Source organism: Gopherus flavomarginatus, chromosome 3 (assembly GCF_025201925.1).
Source record: "Gopherus flavomarginatus isolate rGopFla2 chromosome 3, rGopFla2.mat.asm, whole genome shotgun sequence".
Taxonomy (NCBI): domain Eukaryota; kingdom Metazoa; phylum Chordata; order Testudines; family Testudinidae; genus Gopherus; species Gopherus flavomarginatus.
This window is the reverse complement of record NC_066619.1, coordinates 265,857,980-265,870,967: the sequence shown is the minus strand read 5'-3', so window position 1 is coordinate 265,870,967 and position 12,988 is coordinate 265,857,980. Positions and strand designations below refer to the sequence as shown.

General features: G+C 46.7%; 1 protein-coding gene and 1 long non-coding RNA gene across 8 annotated transcripts in view; one reads left to right on the top strand and one right to left on the bottom strand.

Annotated features, from left to right (window-relative positions):
• The window catches only part of LOC127048396 (uncharacterized), a 57,680-nt gene extending 45,498 nt beyond the window's left edge, over nt 1-12,182 (bottom strand). The window contains exons 1-3 of the long non-coding RNA XR_007773642.1: nt 11,886-12,182; nt 11,217-11,303; nt 10,403-10,527 (exon numbers count right to left, since the gene is read on the bottom strand). This is a non-coding gene — a long non-coding RNA (uncharacterized LOC127048396). The remainder of the gene's footprint in view (nt 1-10,402; nt 10,528-11,216; nt 11,304-11,885) is intronic.
• The window catches only part of HTT (huntingtin), a 232,497-nt gene that overhangs the window by 205,738 nt on the left and 13,771 nt on the right, over nt 1-12,988 (top strand). For 5 of the 7 annotated variants that reach the window (XM_050947253.1, XM_050947252.1, XM_050947251.1 and 2 more), the window contains 3 exons: nt 7,854-7,968; nt 12,329-12,542; nt 12,728-12,833. In XM_050947253.1, coding sequence (XP_050803210.1) covers nt 7,854-7,968; nt 12,329-12,542; nt 12,728-12,833 — 435 coding nt within the window. Of the gene's footprint in view, nt 1-3,014; nt 3,177-7,853; nt 7,969-12,328; nt 12,543-12,727; nt 12,834-12,988 lie in introns of those variants that run through there. The other 2 variants (XR_007773556.1, XM_050947255.1) reach the window with 2 other exon arrangements.

The window sequence follows — 12,988 nt, the reverse complement described above, 5'->3', positions numbered from 1 at the left end:
TTTCCGTCCTCAGTGGATAACCGAACTGTTTTTTCACGAGATGTCTATCCATTTCCTCAATGTCTAGAAAGATTATACCCCCAGGTGCAAGAGCCCACCCCTGCCTGGATCTAAACTTGGTCTTATCAAAATGTATGGGTCCCCTGTTTAAACTGTTAGCAATGTGCCCCTTATTATACCTTTCATGGAAGGTGGCTTTCTTAGTGGCCATTAGTTACATCCTCACCCTAGCTTCCTCCAAAAGGTGGTTTCCCATTTCATAGCAATCGGGCATTTTTCCTGTCAGTTTTCTACCTGAACCAGATGCAAATAGGGAAGAACAGCGGCTTTGCTCATTGGATGTAAGATATGCACCAGTGTTCTATATAGAAGGGACCAAACCATTTCATAAATCCACCCAACTGTTTTAGCGGTAGCTGACAGGATGAAAGGTCTCCCCATCTCTGTTCAGAGAATTTCATCTTGATTCACATAGTGCATTCTCACGTGTTACGAGCAGGCGAATGTTCCGCCACCAGCTAGCCCAGGAGTGAGCAAAATATGGTTCGCAGGCCACATTCGGCCCGCCATAACTAACATTTCTGTCCAGCCTCTTTTTCCCCCTCCAGGGCTTTGGAGTGGAGCCCAGAGCTGGAGTGCAGAGCAGCTCTGGAGCAGTGGAGCTGCAGGTTTTTGCCTGGAGCTGGAGTGGAGCCAGAGCACAGCTCCAAAGCCCTGGCCTCCTTGCAATCTCTGAGTCCGGGCTACTAAATGTCCTGCAGTGCAGCGGGGCGCTCAGGCAAGCTTCCTGCCTGCTGTAGCCCCATGCTGGTTCTGGAAGTGGCCATCTGCTGCTGGCACATCTCTGCATGCCCCTGGCACGGGGGGAGATGGATCTGCATGCTGCCCCCATCCCCAGCATCGTCCTCACAGCTCCCATTGACCGGAAACCACCCAGTGGGAGCTGCAGGGGCGGTGCTTGCGGGCGCGGGCAGCCCACGGAGACCTGCTGCCCTCTTCCCCCCAAGGGGCACGAAAAGATGTGCTAGCAGCAGCCGGCCACAGCCACTGTTGGAAGTGGGGTGGGGCCACAGCAGGCAGGCAGCCTACGTGAGCCCTACTGCACTGCCACCCAGGAGACGCCTGTGGTAATCGCCTCCTGGTCAGAGCCTGTACCTCACACCCCCTCCTGCACCCCAACCCTGTGCTCCAGGTCAGAACACCCTCCTGCACCCAAACTCCATCCCAAACCCTGCATCCCTTGCTGTGCCCAGATCCCCAGCCCGGAGTCCCCTCTTGCACTAAACTCCCTCCCAGAGCCCACACCCCTCACCTTCTACACCCCAACACTGTGCACCAGCCCAGAGCGCTCTCTTACACCCAGACTCTCTCCCAGACCATGCATCCCCTCCATTAATATAGTAGAAATGTGTGGTCCTTGATGACTTACCAAAATTCGTGGAATGGCCCCCCCCCGTGAAAATTATTGCCCACCTCTGAGCTGGCCTGATTGCCCACTCCACAAGAGCACAAGCATTGTCAGCAGCATTCCTAGAACAGATCCCTATTCGTGACATTTGCAGAGCAGTGATTTGGTCGTTGGTGCATACGTTCTCTGCTCATTACACCATCACTCAATAGTCTAGGGCCGATGCCAGATTCCATCAAGTTGGTTTGCAGTCAGCAGGTCCATGAGTGCCAGTCCCACTTCCTGGGGAGTCACCTGCAGTGGAATGGTTATGTGCAAGCACTCGAAGAAAAAAATGGTTACTTACCTTTCCGTAATGGTTGTTTTTCAAGATGTGTTGCACATGTCCATTCCAAGACCTGCCCTGATACCCCTTTACATTGGAGTTGGTCAGAAAGAAGGAGCTGAGGGAATACAGGGTTGGCTGGGCCCTTTATACTGATGCTGTGAGTGCACGGCACCATAGCACAGGTATAAAGCAACTCAAGTTGCACCAACAGGTACCACTCAGTGAAAAATTTCCAGTGACTGCGCTCATGGTGAGCACACACCTACGGTGGAATGGACATGTGCAACACATCTTGAAGAACAACAGTTATGGAACTGTTTTCTCCTAAGAGTTTTTGCTTGAACAACTGCAGAATCTATAGCGGAGAGTATTTGTCCAAAACAAATGCAACTCAGACAATGCAAGCTGTGATTGCAGATCATATTTTCTTGTACTATAAGTATTACACTGCCACTACTTAAGCAATAACCTTAAAACCCAATGTTTTTCTAAAAGATCTGCTCTAGGAATTACTTTGTGAAAGTTCTGTGGCCTGTGGTATATAGGAGATCAATCTAGATGATCACAGGTCTCCTGGGCCTGGAATCTATGAAAAAAATTTTAGAAGCATATGGCAATTCCATTATAATTTTCCATTACTTTGTGGTGTTTGGTGATTTAAACACTGTATTAATGTAATTAAAAATAGGAATAGTGTAAAAGATCTAGAGACCTTGAGTTTTTTAGCGCTTTTGTTTAAGGGATTACTTAAACTGTTTCTACTGCGTGAAAAAATATTACTACTTTGAGTAAATGCTGCCATGTATTCTACATGGTGTGTGTGTGTGTGTGTGTGTGTGTGTCCAGTGCACTAGCAGTAACTGTAGAGGGCAGTGCTTGTACCTTGTGGGCTTTGGCTCTCCCCTGGCTATATGAGGTGACACTGTCCCAACCCCCTTCAGTTCCTTCTTATCATCCATGGCTAGAGTCGGAGCTCTGTGTTGTCTTAACTTCACAAGCTCTCACTGTTTTAGTGTTTTTTTTTCCCTAGTTGTGTATAGTTAGTAGTACCCTTAGTATTAATTGTATTTAGTTAAGTATTCCCCTGTGATGACCTCATTGGGGTTTAAACATTGTCCATTGTGTGGGAGAGCGATCCCTAACAACAATTCCCACATGCTGGGCATGCTGTGCTTGGTTGAGGCCCACATCAAGGAGGATGATTTTATCACTAGATTGTTCACGAAGCAGACTCCAGGGGCTAGGGACTTTTGATTGAAACAGCATTTGCTCAAACAGGCCATGCAGCCAGCTTCTGCACCAAGGCCCTTATTGGAGCCAAAGTCACCCTCAGGGACCAAAAGTGTTACCACTCCATGCTCTGGAGCAGGCGCCACTCTGAAGAGACAGAGGAGCTGTTCCCCATCGAGTGCACTGAGGAAGAGCATGGACTGGCACAAGGTTAGTGCTGGCATGTGGGATGGTGTGGGTATCTCTAATTGCTCCCTGATACTAAGTAGGGAGGTAGAGACCCTGTACTGTCGACTCCGTTTCTGGCCTGGGGCATCCAGTGAGTCCAGTACTGACTAGGGAACTGATTGTTTCCACGTTGGTGACATAAGAGGCAGCTACAGATCTCCTATGCCTTTCTGTTCCGACCTCTCCTTTGGTCCAGGACTTGGCCAGAACTGTGGTGATTATAGCTCCATTGGCTGCATAGGCCACTGAACCCTTGGCTCTGTCAGCACTGCACCCTGATGTTCCCCTTGCACAGTCAGTGGAAGGGACCTTGGCACCATTGCAGTCGGCACTGCAGATGTTACCTTGACGGCTTTCACCACCCTCCACTTTGACACCAACTGTTTTGGTACCACTGCTGAATTTGGTGTTAACATCATGTCCAGCACCAGCATACTACTTGTGACAGTACTGCTTCCATCATCAGCATTGGTCCCTGCCTCATTCTGGGCTGTGGATGAGTCAGATCAGTTATTCACTCCATCAGGTCTGGCTCCACAGCGTTAAGGTCAGGATCTTTCTCTTGCTCTCCATCACCCGACCCACATCAGGAAAAATTTGTGGACCACTATGGGCACCAGGTTTGGCACTCATCGTGGGGTTCGGATGGGGAGTCCTGTCCCAACACCTTTTGGCCTCTAATTCCCTATCCTTACCAGTGGCCTCCAAGGAATCCATAGGATGCTCCTCAGTCATGGAGGTTGCACTTCTCAGCTTGGTGCAAGGCAAGGTCACCAGGCAGATCGGTGTCAGGACCTGTGGATTCACCTCAGTGAAGCTACCTCCTCCCTGGAAATGTGGATTGCGAACCAGCAGGCATTGTCCAAGTACAACTTGGTAAACAATTGGACAACTATGTCTTAAGTTTGCAGACCAGCTGCCTGAAACCTCCAGAGAGGAATTTCGTGCATTTGTCAGAGAAAGCTGCTTAGTGGTCAAGATGTCATTGCAGTCCATGCTCAATGTCTCAGACACTTCAGCCAGAGTTATGACCTCTGCTGCGAACATGAGGAGGGTGTCCTGACTGCAAAATTCAGGCATTGCTTCTAACATGCAGCAGGCCATAAAGGATTTGCCCTTCAATGGCTGAGTGTTATTTTTAGACAAGATAGACAGAACACTGCATTCCTTCAAGGACTCTAGAGCCAGCTTTTGTCTCTTGGGGTGCAGAAGCACTACTTTGGTGGCCAACAGCAGCAATACCATCTGCAACACACCTTTGGGAAGCCTTTTCCTCCCTGAGACAGTGGGATTACCCCAGAAGGGGGCATAGATCCCAGAGGAGGAGGCAGTCAGGTCTGGGGTTTCGGCCAGTTGGCATCCTCCCCCTGCACCACCAAGTGCCCATTTTGATTCCTTGGTCTGGTCTAGTTGTCACTTCCTTTACCCCACCTCCATTCAGGGACAAGCTGGCACCCTTTTGGATGTTTTGGGCTTAATTGCAACTGACAGCTGGGTCCAAAGCACTTGTCAGATCAAGCTATGCAATCCATTTCCGCTCCACTCCTCCAACCCACGCACCCTCCCTCCCCATCCCTCTTCAGGGAACCCTCTCATGAGAGATTTTTCCTTGAGCAGGTCCATTCTTCATTTGCGTTGGGAGTGGTTGAGGAAATTCCTCAAGAACCCTGGGGTCAAGGCTTCTATTCCACCTACTTCTTGGTTCCCAAACCCAAGGGAGGGGTAAGACCTATTGTCAACATCAACAAATATATAAGATACATGAGGTTCTGAATGGCACCCTATCAGCTATCCTCCCCACGCTGACTCTGACCGGTTTGCAGCTCTGAACCTTCATGGTTGCATTCTTCACGGTACTTATTTCCATGTGGCAATTCTTCTGAGCTACAGAAGATTTTTCTGGTTCATTGTGGCAAACCACCATTTTCAGTGCACACTCCCCTTCGGACTGTCTCTTGCCACCAGTGTTTTTACCAAATGTATGGTCATGGTGATGGCATACCTCCAAAAGAAGGGAATCCATGCCTTCTTGTTTCTGGACAACTGGCTCCCTAGGGGCAAATCCAGGGAAGAAGTCCCTTCTCATGTGTGCATCACTTTGCATTTACTCAACCATCTGGATCTCATGCCAAACATAGAAAAGTCAACATTGGTCCCTACTCAGACAATCGAGTTCATAGAGGCTCTAATATGAGTTTGAGAGAGTTCCTGCTGATCAACTGTTTGCAGTCAATTTGCTGCCTTTGCTTTGGTCTACAGTCTTAACTTTCCATGACAATTTGCGTGTGCCAGATGCTCTTAGGCAAAATGTCCGCATGCACTGGTTATTCAGTTCTCAAGATTGTGCCTTTGCCCTCTGCAAATATGGCTCAGGACGGTTTAGCACCCAACCCATCATCCATGGACAGGTTGGTCTGTCTCCCTTCTTTGATCCTGGATTCCTTGCAGTGGTGGACGGTTCAGGGAAATGTATGTCAAGCCCTTACCGTCCAGGACCATTGTCACCAACAGGTTACAGAATGCATTTTGTGTCATGGAGGGCCTGTGCAGGAAGTTCCACTGCCTATCAGTGTCCTGGAGCTTTGGGGCATCTACAGCGTTTCTCACTTTCCTAGACCACATCAAGGGTTCGATAGTTCACATACTTGTTGACAATACCACTATGATGTATTATGTGAAAAGGCAAGGGGGAGCACACTCCAGAGTGCTCTGCCAAGAGGCAATCAGGTTGTGGCAGTTCTGCATTGACGAGAATATCACTCCAATGGCTAATCACTTGGCCGGGATCCAGACTCCTCTCACGGATCCTCTCAGCAGGAATTTTTCCTTGAGCCATGAATGGTCTCTTAAGCTCAGTGTTCTGCAAGTCATTTTTGCAGAGTGGAGCATTCTGATGATCAACATCTTGATACAAGGAACAACAGAAAATGCCATCTGCTCTGCTCTCAGGGGGGCCTCGGTACAGGCTCCCTCACCAATGCCTTCCACCTCAGCTGTCAGTCGGCTCTCCTGTACGCTTTTCCTCCAATCACAGTTGTTCTTCAGGTCATCCTCCAGCTGAAAGTGAATCAAACCAAGCTCATCCTCATTACCCTGGCATGGCAGAGGCACTGCTGCTTTTCTGACCTTTTTGTGCTGTCAGTTTAGCCTCCCATATTCCTTCCTCTCCATCCTGACCAGCTCACGCAGAATCACGGTTGCATTCTTTATCCTGGCTCAGGTCCCTGCATCTCACAGCATGGCTGCTCTAAGGTTGAATGAGGAGAAAGAACTATGTTTGGGGGCTATTCAACAGCTGCTGCTCCTCCTCCTCAGTAGTAGAAAGCTTTCTACCAGGATGGCCTATTTAGCAAAGTGAAAGTGTTTTTCATTGGCCTATGGAGTTCACCCAATGCTGGCTAGTATCCAGGACATCTTGGAGTATTTGCTTTAGCTTCAGTTGTCAGGCCTTATGCTTAGTTCACTGAGAGTGCATCTAGTGGCGGTCTCCTCCTTTCATCCACCCATTCATAGAAGCTTGCTGTTTTCCAATTTCACAGTGGCAAGATTCTTGAAAGGAATCCTTCATCTCCATCCAGCAGTGTGGAAACCAGTTTCTCTTCTGGGACCTTACCATGGTCTTTGCATCTTTCTTGGGACCTCCATTTGATGCTCTTGCATACTGCCTTTTTTATCTTTTATGTCAAAAAAAAACTTTTTTTCCTTCTGGTGTTAACATCTGCAAGGAGAGTGAGAGAGTTGCACGCTTTGATGGCAGAGCCTCCTTACACGCAGTTCTACAAAGACAAAGTGACATTGTAGCCACACCTAAAATTTGTGTCTAAAGTGATCTCTCGATGCAGTGTCTTCACACCTTGAACATCAGACAATGTCTGAACTTTTCTCTGGACAGGGTTAAATAAACCCTTTTGGGCTTTGCCTTGTCTGTGTCATATGCAGACTATCTGTGAGGAGACTTCTTCTCCCTTCATACAGTCTCTAAGTGGATAATTTCCTCCATCAAGAGTGCATATAAAACAGCTTCAGCTACACACCCTTTATGGGCGCAAGCTCATTCTGCAAGAGTACTAGGTATGTCAATAGCATTCTTAAGTGACGTCTCAATATTGGATATTTGCAGGGCTGCTAAATGGTCATTGATACATACATTTATGAACCATTATGCCATTACCACAGCATCCAGAGCAGATACAAACTTGGGGAACGCAGTCCTGCAGTCCTTGTTTAAATAGACGCAGAGTCCCTTTCCGTGGAGGTACTGCTTGTGGGTCACCTACGTGAAATGCACAGCTGCATCTACTCGAGAAAAAGAAATGGTTACTTACTGTATGGTTCTTTGAGATGTGATGCAGATGTGTATTCCACAACCCACCCGCTGTCTTTTCTGCATTAGAGTCTAGTCTCTGGTCGTTCAGTGCAAAGGAACTGAGGTGGGTTGAGGCGGCACTGCTTTGTATATCCAGGGAGGGACTATAGCCACAAGGTACAAGTATCACCCTCTATGGATACTGTAGGCAAAATTCTTCAGGTCTGGCATGCTGGGCACGCACACACCTACATGGAATACACGTCTGCATCCCATCTCAAAGAACCACAGTTTACAGTAAGTAACCACTTCTTTAGTGATATATAACCATTTGCTTTCTTGCTTATTTACAGCTGTGTAAATGTCCATAACCAACAGCATGTTTTAGTGATGTGTGCTGCAGCATTCTACTTGATAGAGAATTACCCACTTGATGTAGGGCCTGAATTCTCTGCAGGAATTATACAGGTATGTAGTGCACAATGTTCCAGATTACAGAAGATTGATGCAATCTTGAAGCAGTGCAGATTTTTTTTAAAACGTTTTAGGTGGATTATTATTGATAAGCTTTATGAAAGAAATGTTTTCTTCTTTGCATATATATCTCTACAGATGATCCATCTTATGATTTGTGTGTGTTCCCTGAGGGCCAACACCTGCTCAGAGCAGCACCTTGTGCCTCCAAATGAGGTCATATAAGATACTCACCACTGTTCAGTTCCTTCTCAGCTGCCTTCGACTTGATACAGAGCAACTGTGTATCTGCTGATTCTTGGCTTCCTGCCTTTCTTAACATAGTGGCTTATTCTAAATTTTTCTTTTATTTGTTTAGTTATTTTATTTCTCTTTTTAGTTTTAACACAGATGGGTGTAGAAGGAGCTTGCCCTCTTCCCCCCCACACACCTTTTTCTTTGACCTATGAGGTACACCGAAGACCCTGGGGATTAAACCCTGCCAAAGGTCTTTTCCTTGTAGTTGACAGGCATTCGAGCTACTTTTGCTGCCTGGGAGACAACCATGTTCCATCAAAGTGCATGGTCTATATGGGATTTAGAGGCAGGTTGCAGCAAGACAGGTAGGTTAGGCTGAACTCCTTCTAATGGAATACTCACTATCCCCAGCTACAACCACACCTTCAGAGAGTAGGACTGCTTAGAAATATAAGACTCTTTCCCCTGATACGGAAATAAGGAAGAGGGGTAGGTCACTCATAAATTCCACTCTGAGACCTCACATCTCTCAAGGGGAATGGTTGAGGTTCCCATACAATTCCAATACTGAGCTGTCAGTGCCATATAAGAAGCAGCATGTGGAGAATTCTTCTAACAGATAGCATAGGGAGCAATCTACCTCTCGGTACACAGGCTCCTACTCATGCTCTGGTACTGTCATCTTCTCTGCACTGGAGTTCTGAGGTCAGAGAGTTCCTCTATAAGCCTCTCTAATATCACTCTCACCATCACTGCACTGACCATTCTCCTCTACTCAGACTTCAGGATACCATAGCCCTCCAACACGCTTCAGATTTCTCTCTTGGAGACCCTTTTCATACCGGAGGAAGTGGAGTCCCCTCTGTTATGGAATTCTATGAAAACCCCTTCGCTGGTACTGCTCAGTCACCTGCAACCGCAATTATCCTGGAATGAACTCCAGTCTGGCCTCTGGTACCAACACCTTTTATCTGATGCTCCCCATTTCAGCCCAGGGGTGACACTTCAGAATCCAAGGTCTCATTAAAGGGCTCTTTTTTGGCACCATACCATCACACCCACTGAGCTGCCATTCTGAGGAGGATCTTCTGGACTTCCCCAGACTCCATACATCCAGGGATTATGAATATCCTTGGGGAAAACCTTCCTCTCTCCACCCGCTTAGTGGGCTCACTGAAATCCCTGGGGTCAGCTTGGTGAAAAACTTTATAGGGGACCACCCAAAAAGAGATCCCAATGTCCATTGGCACTTTCATACTATTCCCCCCTGACTTCCCCATCTGTCTTCAGAGACACATCTCATGAAGATCTCTTAAAACAAGAGATCCAGTCTCTCCTACTCTTGGGGCACTCAAACTGATTACTCCAGAGTCCGTTGGGAATGGGGCAGAGGATAGAGACTGATACTCGATCTCAGAAACCTGAACACCTACATCCTTTCCCAGCACTTCAGAACGGTGACACTATCCACTGTAAATCTCATGCTTAGATATGGGAAATTGCTTCATCAACCTTGACCTGCAGGATGTCGTCTTTTCTGTAGCTTTCTACTCATCCCACAGACGTTTCCTATGTTTCACAAAAGGCTCAGAACGCTGCCAGTACTGAGACTTTCCCTTCGGGCTCTCCACAGCCCCAGAGGTCTTTACAAATCTCCTCTTAGTAGCGGCAGCCTATTTATGTCAGTGGGCCATAGCAGTATTTCCCTTACCTGGACGATTGACTCCTCAGGGCTTGATCAGTTAAGAAGGTCCAGTTGGCAACCACCAGGGCTCTAGCACTGTTTCAGTCTCTAGGACTCTGCATTAATTGGAAGACGTCTAAACTGACTCCCATCCAAACAATGGATTTAATCAGAACCACTTTAGACTCGCTAGCTGCCAGAACCTGTCTCACCAAAGAGAGTTTATCCAGTCTAATCTCGACAACACAACACAGTCTGCAAGGACCTGTCTACAACTCTTGGGCCACATGTTGGCCTCCATCTTTGTAACGCCTCACATGAGACTGCATGTCAGGTGCCTTCACACATGGCTTACATCTGTACACACGCCAGTCTCCTCAAAAAGGTCTGGACTCTTTCAGGTGGTGAAATGACCCACTGAAGGTCTGAGCGAGAAGCCCATTCTCATATACCCTACCCTCAAAGATCCTCACAACCGATATTTCTCTTTTGGGATGCGTGGCTTACCTCAAAGGGGACACTGCGCAGGGGAAGTGGTCCACATAAAGGTCACACTCTACATCCACGTTCTGGACTGGAGTCATTCGATAGGCTTCCTTCACACGGTAAAAGGCCACTCCTTCAGGGTACAGCTGGAAAACAGGCAACAATGTATTACATCAACTGACAGAAAAGAGAGAGATCCCAGCCCTTACACGCACTCTCCAAACTTGTGGAACCAATGCCTTTCCCATGAGATAAGAACACAAGTGATGAGAGACAGGAACTTAAGGCAACAGGAATAAGTGCACTAGCTGCCAGCCATAGGCTGGAGTAGGCAAGGTCGTAGACTTCCTGAGCAGAAATTTCTTTCAAGATTACAAATGAGAGTTCAGTGATTCTGTCTTTCTTGGCATCTGCCAGATGTAGGGTCTCCCAAATGCAGATCTCGTTAAAACCCAAACAATGCAAAATGTTGTCTTTGCTCCAAGGGAGTATAAGGCTGTAACTCATTTGGAGATGCCCTGATAACACCAGGGCCCTGTACCATGCTTTGTTTACCAGCCTCTGCCTCTGATTCTCAAGACCTTACTCAAACTGCATCAGGGTTATCCTTACAGCACTGTCCTGGCCAAGACACAGCACCTCTCTGTGGCAACGTCCCTCCAACTGGGTCCTGTAAGGAAAAATTTCCTGTCCCAGAACTCTGGGACCCTGATCAGTCCCAATCCTTCCTCCTTTAACTTGAGAGCATGGTTCCTGGATGGTTCTCAAGATAGAGCTAACCTGTTCCGAAAAGGTCCAATCAGTTCCCCTATCTAGTAGTACTTGCAAAACTTACCTTCAGAAGTGGGAACACTTCCATTCCTGATGTTCTCTTCACTCTTCTCCAGCATCAGAGGTTCTGCTTTCCAAAATTTTAGACTACCTGTTGGATTTGAAGACACAAGGTCAGTCAGTGAGCTCAGTCAAAATACATTTGGTCACTATCACAGCCTTCCACTCACACATCAAGGGCTTCTCAGTTTTTGCCAACCCCACTATGGCCAGATTCCTCAAGGGCCCACAACTTCCCAGTGGGACCGTAATTTGGTCCTAAGTGCCGTGAGGAAACCCTCCTTTGAACCTACATACTTGTTCTTTACTCCACCTGTCCCTCAGGACTTTGTTCCTTGTAGCCATCATTTCACTCCATGCATTTATGGCAGACCTGTCATTTACTACCTTCTGTAGAGATAAGGTTACACTGTATCCTCATCCTCATTTCTTCCCTAAGGTCTCTTCAGAATAATATTAATTAAGAGATCCACATTCCAATGTTTTATCCAAAGCCTAATGTCTCCAGGAGATCTGCCTACATATGCTCTAGGGATGGTATGTTTCCAGGTATGATACTACCTTTGGTGTTGCAGTCTTCTGGACTGTCTTGGACTTGCCTCCTCAGCACCTGCCTCCCACAGCAGAGAATCCGTAGGGACATAAACTCAAAGAAGGAGGAGAGGTTACTTACCTTCAGTAACTTGAGTCCTTCAAGATGTTTTGTCCCTCTGGGTCCTCTGTCTCTCGCCCTCCTTTTTCTTGTCTGTGGTGGCTCTGCTTCACAGTCAAGAAGAAACTAAGTGGTGGTGGGTCCAGGCCATCTTTTGTGCCCTCATTTGGAGGCAGAGGGTGCTGCTCTGTGCAGGCATGGACCCTCGAATACTGCTTTGCATTCTCCAGTCAAGGGTAGCCATGCATCCTGTAGTGGAGCACCCATAGGAAGAAAACATCTCAAAGAACTCAAGTTACAGTATGATGAGTAACCTCTCTGCCCCTCCCCCCCAAAGGGATTTGATTGAGGAGATTAAATCAGTTCTCCTTGTTACAATTGTACATTAGTCGTTTTCTAATATATTGGTGTCGGAGTTTAGTTAAATACAATTGTTTCTTAGATTTCTTTCTTTCTTATTTCAGGTCTGTGGCGTAATGGTGTCTGGAAGTGATGAATCAACTCCATCCATTATTTACCATTGTGTCCTCAGAGGATTAGAACGACTCCTCCTTTCAGAGCAACTTTCTAGACTGGATAGTGAATCTTTAGTTAAACTAAGTGTTGATAGAGTGAACATACACAGCCCCCACAGAGCAATGGCAGCCTTGGGGTTAATGCTGACTTGCATGTATACAGGTGTGGATTTATTATTCAATTATTTATGCTCTGTGTTTTAAGTACATCTTTTTAGTAAACTAATATCTAGCTCCTTTAGAGCACTTTCCAGAAAATTAAACAAATGTTTACAGCTAACTGACAGAAATGAATTTTTTTCAGTTATACCTTATTGAATTTATTACAAGATATTTTTTTCTGCTTAGGAAAAGAGAAAATTAGCCCAAGTCGTGCAACAGATGCAAATCCCACAGCTCCAGACAGCGAGTCTGTTATTGTGGCTATGGAACGGGTGTCTGTTCTTTTTGATAGGTAAGAAAACAAAACCTGAAGCGTAAAATGGAATAAAAGCCTCACATTTTGGCATTGTCTCAGTTTGTTGGCTACTATTCTGTTCATGATTTTAAAATGTCATTTCTGATAGTTACTGTGCTGTTGATTAAAAATACTGTACCAATAATGTACAC